A 15,424-nucleotide genomic window follows, 5' to 3' on the forward strand; every position below is an offset into this window, starting at 1 on the left:
ATCCTTCGTGGTCTGTCCAGGCCATAAAATGTTTCTGAGAGTCTAGTGTAAGAATCTGCCAGGGTTGTAGGAATTTGTCACACATTACATTTGTATTTATTTCACCTTTATTTAACTAGCCAAGTCAGTGGATGCTTAATATTCAAATTTGAATACGAGTTCTACGTCCTACAAGACAAATCGGTTGTGGGACGAGCGTCACCATCTGACGTGAGACAATGCAGCAAATATTGATGGGTACGCTTCCTGCTTTTACTACCTGCTTTGCTTTTATGGGTACACACGCAATGCCAGTCAGTCCACCTATTATGTCATCATTGGCTTGAACGGGGACACCCGTTCTATTATTTGTATTTCCATGGCAACACATGCTATTCTAACGGCTACAGTGACCACGATCATTTGGCTGGCCAATAACAGTCATCCCAAATTCTATGACTGTCACAGCCCTAAATAAATGTGGTACAAGTTCCTGCTGCTTTTTACAACGGTCAGATGGGTGAGAGGAAGGAAGGCTTTTACATGTCAAAATACAAGCTGGGTGACAAGAAACAGAGATTATCATGAGAAAGAACTAACTGTGCTGTACATCTGTCAGAAGACTTCAAACAAAGAGGAAATGGCTTGAAATAAACTGTTTCTACTAGCTGTCATGAATGTAGTTAAAAGTACTTTACATTTTAGACAGGCACAGCGGTCTAAGGCACTGCATCTCAGTGCTAGAGGTGTCACTACAGACCCTGGCTCGCTTCCAGGCTGTATCACAACCGGCCATGATTGGGCGACCCATTGGCCCAGCATCATCCGGGTTAGGGTTTGGCCAGAGTAGGCCGTCATTGTAAATAAGAATGTGTTTTTAACTGACTTGCCTAGTTAAATAAAGGGTTAGGGTTAGGGTTTGGCCAGAGTAGGCTGTCATTGTAAATAAGAATGTGTTTTTAACTGACTTGCCTAGTTAAATAAAGGGTTAGGGTTAGGATTTGGCCAGAGTAGGCTGTCATTGTAAATAAGAATGTGTTTTTAACTGACTTGCCGAGTTAAATAAAGGGTTAGGGTTAGGGTTAGGGTTTGGCCAGAGTAGGCTGTCATTGTAAATAAGAATGTGTTTTTAACTGACTTGCCTAGTTAAATAAAGGTGACATAAAGAAATACACCATTCAAAAAATGAAAACATACAGTACCAGTCAAAAGTTTGGACACAGCTACTCATTCAAGGGTTTTTATTTATTTTGACAATTTTCTACAGTGTAGAATAATAGTGAAGACATCAACACTATGAAGTAATACATATAGAATCACGTAGTAAACAAAAAAGCGTTAAACGAGTCAAAATATATTTTATATTTGAGATTCTTCAAAGTCGTCACCCTTTGCCTTGATGACAGCTTTTCACACTTGGCATTCTGTCAACCAGCTCCATGAGGTAGTCACCTGGAATGCATTTCAATTAACAGGTGTGCCTTGTTAAAAATTAAATATTGGTAAAGAAATATGGTATATAGAATTAGAATTATTTTAACCCTTATTTCACTGAGAACACATTCTCATTTACAGCAACGACCTGGGGAGAGGAGGGGGATAAATGAGCCAATTGTAAGCTAGGGATGATTAGGTAGCCATACTTGGAATTTAGCCAGGGCACCAGGGGTTAACACCCCTACTCTTACGATAAGTGCCATGGGATCTTTAGTGAGCACAGACAGTCAGGACACCCATTTAACATCTCATCTGAAAGATGGCACCCTATACAGGGCAATGTCCTAACTCACTGCCCTGGAGCATTGGGATATTTTATTTTTTAGACCAGAGGAAAGGGTGCCTCCTACTGGCCCTTCAACACCACTTCCAGCAGCATCTGGTCTCCCATCCAGGGACCGACCAGGATCAACCCTGCTTAGCTTCAGAAGCAAGCCAGCAGTAAGATGCAGGGTGGTATGCTGCTGGAAGATAGCCCTATTTGGTAAAATACCAAGTCCATATTATGTCATGAACAGCTCAAATAAGCAAAGAGAAACAACAGTCCATTACTTTAAGACATACATTTCAAGAACTTTGAAAGTTTCTTCAAGTGCAGTCGCAAAAACCATCAAGCGCTATGTTGAAACTGGCTCTCATGAGGACCACCACAGTAAAGGAAAACCCAGAGTTACCTCTGCTGCCGAGGATAAGTTCATTAGAGTTACCAGCTTCAGAAATTGAAGCCCAAATAAATGCTTCACGGAGTAAGTAACAGACACATCTCAACATCAACTGTTCAGAGGAGACTGTGTGAATCTGGCCTTCATGGTAAAATTGCTGCAGGGAAGAAACACGAGCAATGGACGTTAGACCGGTGGAAATCTGTCCTTTGGTCTGATGAGTTCAAATATTAGATTATTGGTTCCAAACGCTGTGTCTTTGAAACGCAGAGTAGGTGACCGGTTGATCTTTGCATGTGTGGTTCCCACCATGAAGCATGGAGGAGGAGGTGTGATGGTGCTTAAGATGGTGCTGTATTTAGAATTCAAGGCACACTTAACCAGCATGGCTACCACAGCATTCTGCAGCGATACGCCATCCCATCTGGTTTGCACTTAGTGGGACTATCATATGTTTTTCAACAGGACAATGACCTAACAAACCTCCAGGCTGTGTAAGGGTTATTTGATCAAAAATGAGAGTGATGAAGTGCTGCATCAGATGACCTGGCCTCCACAATCACCCGACTTCAACCCAATTGAGATGGTTTGGGATGAGTTTGACCGCAGAGTGAAGGAAAAGCAGCCAACAAGTGCTTAGCGTATGTCGGGAACTCCTTCAAGACTGTTGGAAAAGCATTCCAGGTGAAGCTGGTTAAGGGAATGCCAAGAGTGTGCAAAGCTGTCATCAAGGCAGAGGGTGGCTACTTTGAAGAATCTCAAATATATTTGTTTAACACTTTTTTTTGGTTACCACATGATTCCATAGGTGTTATTCCATAGGTTTGATGTCTTCACTATTATTCTACAATGTAGAAAATAGAAAAATCCTTGAATGAGTAGGTGTCCAAACTCAGTTCCTAATTTGTTTTATAGCTCTGCGCGCTCATTTGACTCCATGAAATAGGCAGAATAACTAGCTAGAGAAATTATTACAAATGTTGTGACAGTTAATAGTTTGTAATTGTGAGAAAATAAAAACACATTCTGTGCAAGGACGTTGGTTGTCAGTGCAGTGACTTGATCCACTGTGTAGCTAACTCTTGTAACTAGCGCTTCCTTCACTGACATAAAAAGCTTTCAAGCCTGTTTAAATGACCCTGAAGTTGTAGACATGCAGCCCCACAATTAAGAGGAACTGAGTGTTATCAGAAATCGGTCTGTAGATCAGCATGTTTCTCCATGATAGTATTGTTGGTTCAGCTGAGCACAGCAGCTGACTCAGGAGGCTACTGCAATAACTTGTGGTAGAAGAACAGCTGCTTCATGAAAATCAATGTAAGCATTATCACTACTAACTACAGTAGTTTGATAGCTAGCATTTGTTGGAAGATTTAACATTGTGTGTGCAGCACTAAATTGGTAGCTGGTTCGTTTCAGTCAAAGAACATTTCAGTGACTGGCTCCACTGTTGCTGACAAGTTGGGGCGGCAGGTAGCCTAGTGGTTAGAGCGTTGGGCCAGTAACCGGAAGGTTGCTAGAATGTTAGCTTGTCAGCTCGGGGATTCAATCTGTTGTTCTGCCCCTGAACAAGGCAGTTAACCCACTAGTTAACGTCTAGCGCCTAGAAATGATTGCATCACAATACCAGGTGGCCAATGCGAGTGTACCCATGAGTTTACGTGTCAAATTGCCAGGGTTAGATGTTCCAAGCACATTCTCTTTCTATGGGTGCTGCTGCTGCTGCTACAGGGAGGGAGAGGTGGGTGTTGCAGAGAAACCCAATACTTGTTTGCTACAACACCTTAATTGTTTCAGCAAGGAGCAACAAAGTTTCATCATGTTGTTTGGAGTCCATGTTACTGAAGAAACAAACTCAACCGTATGAATGCCTGGCTGTCCTGTCTTCAGTTCGTTCCAAAATAATACAAAAATAGGGTTATGACTTATTTTACTTTCATGACGATCTTCATCCATAACTTTCGGGTACACAGTAATTGTGCCACACCTACTTTGCTTCTGTATTCCAAATTCTGACTAGAGAAAAGTTTCCTGGTGGGTAATGATGCTAATCGACAGTGATTTGATTTTAAATGAGGCTAGTCATTAAAAGTAGACTTTTTCCTTCCACCAGCCTTGACCAGGTTTTCAAATGTTATCTTTTAAATAGAAGGGCATCAATCAGGACTTAAATCACTGTTTAAACATTTCTTCTAACATTAAGTTGCAATCTTGGTGCTTGTAGATAACAGGGCAAAACTGCTACTTTCACTAGGTTTGTAATTTTAACATTAACATTCATTCAGGTCAAACTGTGATCCTGCATCAAGAAAGTCTTGGCCTTGATTCCCACCAGCCATGTTCCAAGGTCGTTGGAAAGTGCTTTGTTGAGTGAAGTGTTCCGGTTACCTCACATGCATCCTAACTGCCACCCCTTCCTCTGTGCAGGTGCGCTGCATGTTGAACATTTGGGGCGTGATGCTCTTCATCCGCATGTCATGGATCGTGGGCCAGGCGGGAATTGGTAAGACTACACCATGGAGTAGATCTTGGGAGTTCATGTGAATTACTGTTTTAATTCACACACACCGTCAACCCGAACCCCCAGCCACCCCACCAAACCACCCCTCTTTCTCCCATCACCTTTTGACCATTTACCATCCAGATGCTAAATGTTGCCACACGGCAACACATGCAGGCAACTGTTACACACTAGCTTGTTTTTGTAGTGGCGCCGCTACGATTCACAGGCCTTCTAACACTAACCCATGTGTGAATATGAGTGAGAGGCTGAACAAGCAAATGGGCTGCTTATTGATGCTCATTATTGCAGTTATTCTCCTCCTAGGAGTTTGTCGAAATGTTAATGCTGATTTTGCTTTGTCACTAGTTCATCTTGTCCTCCGTTTCCTTTCAGTTCTCTCCTGTGTGATCGTTCTCATGGCAACAGTTGTGACCACCATCACTGGCCTTTCGACCTCAGCGATTGCGACTAACGGCTTTGTACGAGGAGGTATGAACCTTTGCTTCTTTAAAGGTCCAATGCAGCCATTTTTATCTCAATATCAAATCATTTCTGGGTAACAATTAAGTACCTTACTGGGATTGTTTTCAATTAAAATGCTCATAAAGAAACATGTATTCTTAGCAAAGATCAATTTCCCAAGCCAGAATTTAGCTAGGACTGTCTGAGAGTGAAAAAGAGAGATTGCGCAAATGAACAAAGTTGTGATGCATGCTTTTCTGAAGGAATAGCAGCATTTGTACATGGAGCAGAGGGGAGAAGGAGAAAAAAAATGCTAGTAGGAACCACAGGGTGGAAAAAATGGAAGCTGCACAGACAACTCATCCAGAACTTTGACTTCTGGCAGAAAGCCATTAAGATATCTGATGGCAAACATTTAGTATTGAATTGCATAAAAGTGTAACTTCATCACCTCGTGCGCCACAGAACAGAGACTCACCGACATATTTAAAATGCTCTGGACGCACCAGCTCCTGCCATCTTCCATGGTGGCACCAACAACATAAACCATCATTATGTTATCAAACTTGGCATCTGCAATGTTCTTCAAGTAAATGTGTTTGTGAGGTTGACCATGCTGTTGGATTAGAACAGTGAGGAGGCATACGAGTAAGATGTGTTTTTTCTTGCCCGGAGTAATAAGGCTTTTATTAGCAAACGTGAAGATACTGAGCTGGCGACTGTACAAGTATTTACAAAAACAAACAGGACAATGAACAAAAAGGTAGGCCTAATAAACTCAAAAGAAAATCCAGGCTCCAATCATGCCTGTAAACCCGGCATCATGCCAACCTGTCTGTCTTGTCTTGTCCAAACAACAACAATAATGACAGGGTTTAAATAATACATTCCCACAATGCACTAGCCAATGAGAGGAAGAACTGACATGATGATCAATTAAGAACGTACACAATGCAGGAAATGTTCAGTTCACAAACATATTTTATGTATTCATACCAGCACACATGTTGATAAATGTGCTTCTGGTGCAGTAACAGTAAGGTCGGCGCATTCACCGGAACCACCGGAACCATCACCGGCTCAGAAACAGCCCCTTCCATTGACAGGTTAGAAACATCACACCGCTGCAGCTCAGACTCACTGACCGCAGGGAGCAGTAGATCAGGGACAGGTAGATCAGGGACAGGTAGAGCAGGGACAGGTAGATCAGGGACGGGTAGAGCAAGGACAGGTAGAGCAGGGAGCAGTAGATCAGGGACGGGTAGATCAGGGACGGGTAGAGCAGGGACGGGTAGAGCAGGGACAGGTAGATCAGGGACGGGTAGAGCAAGGACAGGTAGAGCAGGGACAGGTAGATCAGGGACAGGTAGATCAGGGACAGGTAGAGCAAGGACAGGTAGATCAGGGACAGGTAGATCAGGGACAGGTAGATCAGGGACAGGTAGAGCAGGGACAGGTAGATCAGGGACAGGTAGATCAGGGACGGGTAGAGCAAGGACAGGTAGAGCAGGGAGCAGTAGATCAGGGACGGGTAGAGCAAGGACAGGTAGATCAGGGACAGGTAGATCAGGGACAGGTAGATCAGGGACGGGTAGAGCAAGGACAGGTAGAGCAGGGAGCAATAGATCAGGGACAGTTAGAGCAGGGACAGGTAGAGCAGGGAGCAGTAGAGCAGGGACAGGTAGAGCAGGGACAGGTTGAGTAGGGACAGGTAGATCAGGGACAGGTAGAGTGGGGACAGGTAGCTCAGGGACAGGTAGAGCAGGGAGCAGTAGATGAGGGACAGTTAGAGCAGGGACAGGTAGAGCAGGGAGCAGTAGATCAGGGACAGGTAGATCAAGGACAGTTAGAGCAGGGACAGTTGGAGCAGTAGATCAGGGACAGGTAGCTCAGGGACAGGTAGCTCAGGGACAGTTAGAGCAGGGACAGTTAGAGCAGGGACAGATAGAGCAGGGACAGGTAGAGCAGGGACAGGTAGATCAGGGAGCAGTAGCTCAGGTACAGGTAGAGCAGGGAGAAGTAGATCAGGGACAGGTAGATCAGGGAGCAGTTGATCAGGGACAGTTAGAGCAGGGACAGGTAGAGCAGGGACAGGTAGATCAGGGAGCAGTTGATCAGGGACAGTTAGAGCAGGGACAGGTAGAGCAGGGACAGGTAGATCAGGGAGCAGTAGCTCAGGTACAGGTAGAGCAGGGAGCAGTAGATCAGGGACAGGTAGATCAGGGACAGGTAGATCAGGGAGCAGTAGAGCAGGGACAGGTAGAGCAGGGAGCAGTAGATCAGGGACAGGTAGATCAGGGAGCAGTAGATCAGGGAGCAGTAGATCAGGGACAGGTAGATCAGGGAGAGGTAGATCAGGGACCGGTAGATCAGGGACAGGTAGATCAGGGAGCAGTAGATCAGGGAGCAGTAGATCAGGGACAGGTAGATCAGGGAGCAGTAGATCAGGGAGCAGTAGATCAGGGAGCAGTAGATCAGGGACAGGTAGGTCAGGGACAGGTAGATCAGGGACAGGTAGGTCAGGGACAGGTGGATCAGGGAGCAGTAGATCAGGGAGCAGTAGATCAGGGACAGGTAGATCAGGGACAGGTAGGTCAGGGACAGGTAGGTCAGGGACAGGTAGATCAGAGAGCAGTAGATCAGGGACAGGTAGGTCAGGGACAGGTAGGTCAGGGACAGGTAGGTCAGGGACCGGTAGATCAGGGACAGGTAGATCAGGGACCTCACCAACAGACAGGGAATGCACATCCTCTCCTCCAGGAGTGCACAGCAGCACAGGAGACAACAGCTTGGACAGTGGAACCATCACCGGCTCAGGAACAGCCCCCCCTATCGGTAGGTCGACCTCCAGCACCTCCACTAAGATCCGCTCTACCTTGCCTAGCCTCGCTAACAGATTCCTGGCTGGGTAGGCACATACTTAGCGCTGCCATGGCTGTGGGAAGTCCTCGATGATGTACTCCACCAGCTCAGCAGTCGCCCAAATCTGGTCGCCCTCGGCGTTCAGACAGAACCATAAGTAATTAGCCGCATCCTGCGACTCTCCTGTCACGTTGTCGACCTCCATCTTGTAGAATTTGTCTGCACTCCTCACTGTGACGGAATTGATCCCACTTTTGACATTTGTGAGGTTGACCATGCTGTTGGATTAGAACAGTGAGGAGGCATACGAGTAAGATGTTTTTTCTTGCCCGGAGTAATAAGGCTTTTATTAGCAAACGTGAAGATACTAAGCTGGTGACTGTACAAGTATTTACAAAAAACAATAAACAGGACAATGAACAAAAAGTTAGGCCTAATAAACTCAAAAGAAAACCCAGGTTCCAATCATGCCTGTAAACCCGGCATCATGCCAACCTGTTATCTATCTGTCTTGTCCAAACAACAACAACGCACAGGGATTAAATACAAATTCCCACAATGCATCAGCCAATGGAAACAAGACATGACACAATGAACAAATTACATTCACAATGCAAGAAATTCAATTAAACTTGTTCAGCGGGCATTAATATGGAGTTGTTGGGCGATTAGGCCTGGCTCGCAGTCAGTGTTCCAATGCATCCCAAAGGTGTTTGATGGGGTTGAGGTCAGGGCTCTGTGCAGGCCAGTCAAGTTCTTCCACACCAATCTCGACAAACCATTTCTGTATTGACCTCGCTTTGTGCACAGGGGCATTGTCATGCTGAAACAGGAAAGGGTCTTCCCCAAGCTGTTGCCACAAAGCTGGAAGCACATAATTTCTAGAATGTCATTGTATGCTGTAACGTTAATATTTCCCTTCACTGGAACTAAGGGGCCTGAACCATGAAAAACAGCCCCAGACCATTAGTCCTCTTCCACCAAACTTTACAGTTGGCACTATGCATTGGGGCAGGTAGTGTTCTCCTGGCATCCGCCAAACCCAGATGGTGAAGTGTGATTCATCACTCCAGAGAACATGTTTCCACTGCTCCAGAGTCCAATGGCGGCAAGCTTTACAACACTCCAGCTAACACATCTTCAGCCATGGAAACCCATTTAATGAAGCTCCCGACGAACAGTTCTTGTGCTGACGTTGCTTCCAGAGGCAGTTTGGAACTCGAGAGTGAGTCTTGCAACCAAGGACAGACAAATTTGACTCTCTTCAGCACGTGGCAGTCCCGTTCTGTGAGCTTGTGTGGCCTACCACTTTGCGGCTGAGCCATTGTTGCTCCTAGGCGTTTCCACGTCACAATAACAGCACTTACAGTTGACCACGGCAGCTCTAGCAGGGCAGAAATTTGACAAACTGACTTGTTGGAAAGGTGGCATCCTATGACGGTGCCACGTTGAAAGTCACTGAGCTCTTCAGTAAGGAAATTCTACTGCCAATGTTTGTCCATGGAGATTGCATGGCTGTGTGCTCAAGTTTATACACCCCCATCAACAACTGGTGTGGCTGAAATAGCCAAATCCACTAATTTTGAAGATCTGTCCACATACTTTTGTGTACATATAGAGTACTAATAAATATGCTTCTCATAAATCATTAACCGTTTGCAATGTCTTGTTATTTATAATAAGGCTTTAGATTAGGTGACTGAGGACGATCATCAGTGTTTTTGTAAAATGTTCAGTGGAAATTAAGTCTTGTTTGACACATTTTAAAGTGACAAATCTGAGTGTCGGCATCAACCAGTTACCGTGGAATTTCCCTTTACAGTTTTTACCAGCGCTGTCTGATCTTGGCACTTCTGAACACTCGACTTGGATATTGGTGCATAGAAATGAGCCTCTCATATCAATAGATTAATACTGTAGAAAAATAATAATAATTCAAGAGATGGCTCTCCCAACAGTCCGCTCAGGGCTCAGTTTTGCATTTATAATTCCACCTTAATATATTTCTCATGAGGTGAGAAACAAGGTGCTGATTTTTATTTGGTGTGGTTTTGTTCTGGCCTTTTCTTGGCATGTTTGGTTGAATGGGGCTGAGATCTTCCACACTACTGATAGGCTAACCTTTGAACCTTTTTCTGGAATCCATTTAAACCTGCGTCCCACAGTGCAGTGGTCGGCTCGTGACATTTGCTTAGTCTCCTGTGTTTGGATATGGAATTACAGGTGTGATTTTCACCAGCTGGACTTGGCTATCAGTACCATCATCCACGGAACGGAATATGTATTATCAGTTGAGGGTCTCAATGAGATGTTCCCTGATTTATTTGGAGTCGATTGAAGGAGGGGGGAAACACTGTCCACACGTTGGTCCCAGTTGTCGCAGCATGAGGGGAAATTCAGTATTGTGTTTCTAAATTTGCAGCAGTTCTCCCTCAAGTCACTGAAAGAGACCAGTGCTGGCAGGGAAGTCTGAAATGGATATTAGGACACTCTCCACATGAGCGAGGGCAGAGGAAAACAAAGGATTAGATTCATTTTAAAATGCGCTGGTGATGAAATCATATTGTAGTAAAGGATATTTGTGTTTTCTGAAGTGTACTCCTCCTGGAGACGCCTATTCGATTCATTTTCATAAGGTTTCCAGTCGACCGCAGCCAGATTGTTTTCGGACAACAGGCGGCAAGAGAGGCTCCATATAGTGGCTATTGTTTTGTCTCGAGCAGCAGAGTAACCAAAACACGCACACTATCTAATTTCAACATCCGCTCCTCCTGAATTGATTTTCATTTGAAGTAGGCTGATCCATTACCCTTCGGTGGAATGCAAAAAGGCTATGGTCTGTTTCATACAGTATACTGTATTCTATTCTACTGTATTCTATTCTACTGTATTCTATTCTACTGTATTCTATTCTACTGTATTTTAGTCAATCCCACTCCGACATTGCTCATCTCATATGTATATACTGTATTCTATTCTACTGTATTCTATTCTACTGTATTCTATTCTACTGTATTCTATTCTACTGTATTTTAGTCAATCCCACTCCGACATTGCTCATCTCATATGTATATACTGTATTCTATTCTACTGTATTTTAGTCAATCCCACTCCGACATTACTCATCTCATATGTATATACTGTATTCTATTCTACTGTATTTTAGTCAATCCCACTCCGACATTGCACATCTCATATGTATATACTGTATTCTATTCTACTGTATTCTATTCTACTGTATTTTAGTCTATCCCACTCCGACATTGCCCATCTCATATGTATATACTGTATTCTATTCTACTGTATTTTAGTCAATCCCACTCCGACATTACTCATCTCATATGTATATACTGTATTCTATTCTACTGTATTCTATTCTACTGTATTCTATTCTACTGTATTCTATTCTACTGTATTCTATTCTACTGTATTTTAGTCTATCCCACTCCGACATTGCCCATCTCATATGTATATACTGTATTCTATTCTACTGTATTTTAGTCAATCCCACTCCGACATTACTCATCTCATATGTATATACTGTATTCTATTCTACTGTATTCTATTCTACTGTATTCTATTCTACTGTATTCTATTCTACTGTATTTTAGTCAATCCCACTCCGACATTGCTCATCTCATATGTATATACTGTATTCTATTCTACTGTATTTTAGTCAATCCCACTCCGACATTACTCATCTCATATGTATATACTGTATTCTATTCTACTGTATTTTAGTCAATCCCACTCCGACATTGCACATCTCATATGTATATACTGTATTCTATTCTACTGTATTTTAGTCAATCCCACTCCGACATTGCTCATCTCATATGTATATACTGTATTCTATTCTACTGTATTTTATTCTACTGTATTCTATTCTACTGTATTTTAGTCAATCCCACTCCGACATTGCTCATCTCATATGTATATACTGTATTCTATTCCACTGCACTTTTGGAGCTAGGAACACAAGCATTTCGCTACACCCGCAATAACATCTGCTAAAATATGTGTATGTGACCAATAAAACTAGATTTGAGTGTAGGTGGAATGAATAGAGCCAGCAAAATATCCCCCATGTGCTCAAGCATGACCCCACATTAATTTGTCCACCCACTCATGCCCTCAGAGATCAGTCGTTTTGGGTCCTTCCTTTGTCTTGTCCCCCACTTGTGTCTGTATGAGCACTTGAGGTGCTCTCCAAAGCTATCAGCAGAGAGGTTGTATAAAGAGAGATCAACGAGGATCTCTACTCAGCCTGTCACACTACAAACTCATTGTGCAGCTAAATATGTCAATTAATTTGGCTCCCATCTTGGAGCTCCTCCATCCTATCCACTCGTTTGAGCAGATATGTTGTTTTAAGGGTGTCGTTGAGATGAGTGTACTAGGCTGTCCTGCAGTTAGTTTTCCTGATGTATGCAAATTCAGTAGGCTAGCCTACATAATACAGTTATTTGATTAAACAATATGTGTTTCGCCTTTCCGAGACTAATTAAATGTAAATGCTTCGTCCATCTGTCTCCTTGCAGGAGGGGCATATTATCTGATATCCAGAAGTTTGGGGCCAGAGTTTGGCGGCTCCATTGGTCTGATCTTTGCCTTTGCCAACGCTGTGGCTGTCGCCATGTACGTGGTGGGCTTCGCCGAGACGGTTGTGGAGCTCCTCGGAGTAAGTCACCTTCCCCACGGCATCATCCAACATCAACATCTTTCTGTTTTATTTGTTACTTTTTTCATTTTGATTAAATATTTGGTTTTCCCTCAAAAGGTTGAAGATTCAATAATACTGCTGAAAAAGCCTACTTTTTAACACCATTGTTTCCACATCTCTAATAAGCGGTGAGGCTTTGGGTCTCCTGATGTTCAGTGTTTATTATTGGGTTGTTTGCAAGGAGGACTGAAAACACACTATTTATTTAGGGGGAGCTCATGCAAAGTTAAAAATGATGACTCTTCTCCTTCGAGATCGTTGAAGTATTTTAAGCAACCCCCACACGGCCTATTGGTTAATCCTTAGTCACAGATGAGGGCAGGTTTTTTTACACTTTGCTGATTGCAGCGTGCCATTGGCGTCAAGTGTAAGCTGAATGAAATTGGTCAGAGGATAATGAATTGTTTTCTCTGTTCATCAGAATTTCATGCCCCTGAATTTGTTTTGCATTTCAGTAGTGTTTTTATTTTTTTGTAATAACATTTGGTCAGATGTTTTTCCACCTTTTTAGATGGGGTTGGTAAAAAAATGTATGTTGCATTTTACATTCCATTTTGCGAGTTAAGTTTCAAACTCAGTTGTAAAGAAGTTGAAAATAAAAGTAAAGCAAAATATTTGCAATGTTTTTTCAACTGGCCAGTATCACAGTAACGTGGCTGAACACCGACAGCCAGCTATGAATTTGAGTGTTTCTCCTACCTCTTGGTCTGGACAGTGAAGTTAGTATTCTCCTGTGATTTCTCAGAGCGTGGATTGCATTATGACAGATGAGATCAATGACATCCGAATCATCGGCACCATCACCATCATCCTTCTCCTTGGTATCTCCATGGCAGGAATGGAATGGGAAGCTAAGGTAAGATTTTAACATACAACTAGGTTTGATTGAATAGAGCCCTCAGTCATGGTTTCTATCTAGAACTTAAGGTGATATTGAACTAAAACTAATCTCTGACGTCAAGCTGAAATTGACCTCAAATAAGCAGAATTCCTTCCAGACTGACTGAATGCAGACATTGATGTACACTGTGCAGTAGGCTAGATGTAATACATTGCTCTGTTTTGTGGTTAATGCTAGTTGGGAGGTGTGGTGAAAGTGTACAGTTGAAGTCTGAAGTTTACATACACCTTAGCCAAATACATTTAAACTTAGTTTTTCACAATTGCTGAAATTGAATCCTAGTAACAATTCCCTGTCTTAGGTCAGTTAGAATCTTCACTTTATTTTAAGAATGTGAAATGTCAGAATAATAGTAGAGAGAATTATTTATTTCAGCTTTTCTTTCATCACATTCCCAGTGGGTCAGAAGTTTACATACACTCAATTAGTATGTGTTGGCATTGCCTTTAAATTGTTTAACTTGTGTCAAATGTTTTGGGTAGCCTTCCACAAGCTTCCCACAATCAGTTGAGTGAATTTTGGCCCATTCCTCCTGACAGAACTGGTGTAACTGAGTCCGGTTTGTAGGCCTCCTTGCTCGCACACACTTTTTTTAGTTCTGCCCACAAATGTTTTATAGGATTGAGGTCAGGGCTTTGTGATGGCCACTCCAAAACCTTGACTTTGTTGTCCTTAAGCCATTTTGCCACAACTTTGGAAGTATGCTTGGGGTCATTACCCATTTGGAAGACACATTTGCAACCAAACTTCCTGACTGATGTCTTGAGATGTTGCTTCAATATATCCACATAATTTTCTTCCCTCATGATGCCATCTATTTTGTGAAGTGCACCAGTCCCTCCTGCAGAAAAGCACCCACACAACATGATGCTGCCACCCCTGTGCTTCACGGTTGGGATGGTGTTCTTCGGCTTGCAAGCATCCCCCTTTTTCCTCCAAACATAACGATGGTCATTATGGCCAAACAGTTCTATTTTTGTGTCATCAGACCAGAGGACATTTCTCCAAAAAGTACGAACTTTGTCCCCATATGCAGTTGCAAACCGTAGTCTGGCTTTTTAATGGCAGTTTTGGAGCAGTGGCTTTTTCCTTGCTGAGCGGCCTTATGTTGATATTAGACTCGTTTTACTGTGGATATAGATACTTTTGTACCTGTTTCCTCCAGCATCTTCACAAGGTCCTTGCTGTTGTTCTGGGATTGATTTTCACTTTTCGGAACCAAAGTATGTTCATCTCTAGGAGACAGAACACGTCTCCTTCCTGAGCGGTATGACGGCTGCGTGGTCCCATGGTGTTTATATTTGCGTACTATTGTTTGTACAGATGAACATGGTACCTTCAGGCGTTTTTAAAATTGCTCCCAAGGATGAACCAGACTTGTGGAGGTCTACAATTTTTTTTCTGAGGTCTTGGCTGATTTCTTTTGGTTTTCCCATGATGTCAAGCAAAGAGGCACTGAGTTTGAAGGTAGGCCTTGAAATACTTCCAGAGGTATACCTCTAATTGACTCATTTTCTGGAATTTTCCAAGCTGTTGTCGTGTCTTTACTATCATTAAATTGAAGACTCAGTTTAGTTAAATTGAAGACTTAGTTTTTCCTGTAATTAGTATTACATGATTAAACTGAATAATCATGTAACTGTAATTAACTAGGAAGTCGGGGTACCAAGGAAAGTATTCAGATAACAAAGTTATAATTCTTCACCGATCTTTTACACTTTCTCTGGAACATGAAATTTGTTATTACCTTAAGTTCTGTGAGGTGGAAGGATTTCCTTTGTCTCCATGAAAAACTACTCTCTATAACTGTGTGTCCATGAGGTCTTTTCAGGAAT

At 42.9% G+C, this 15,424-nt stretch overlaps 1 protein-coding gene across 3 annotated transcripts in view; it reads left to right on the top strand.

Moving 5' to 3' along the window:
• The window catches only part of LOC118385562 (solute carrier family 12 member 2-like), a 122,351-nt gene that overhangs the window by 53,963 nt on the left and 52,964 nt on the right, over nucleotides 1–15,424 (top strand). For all 3 annotated transcript variants that reach the window (XM_052515783.1, XM_052515782.1, XM_035772794.2), the window contains exons 3-6: nucleotides 4,566–4,641; nucleotides 5,035–5,130; nucleotides 12,507–12,646; nucleotides 13,434–13,544. In XM_052515783.1, the coding sequence (XP_052371743.1) occupies nucleotides 4,566–4,641; nucleotides 5,035–5,130; nucleotides 12,507–12,646; nucleotides 13,434–13,544 (423 nt within the window). The remainder of the gene's footprint in view (nucleotides 1–4,565; nucleotides 4,642–5,034; nucleotides 5,131–12,506; nucleotides 12,647–13,433; nucleotides 13,545–15,424) is intronic.

This window comes from Oncorhynchus keta, unplaced genomic scaffold (assembly GCF_023373465.1).
Source record: "Oncorhynchus keta strain PuntledgeMale-10-30-2019 unplaced genomic scaffold, Oket_V2 Un_scaffold_30379_pilon_pilon, whole genome shotgun sequence".
Taxonomy (NCBI): Eukaryota; Metazoa; Chordata; class Actinopteri; order Salmoniformes; family Salmonidae; genus Oncorhynchus; species Oncorhynchus keta.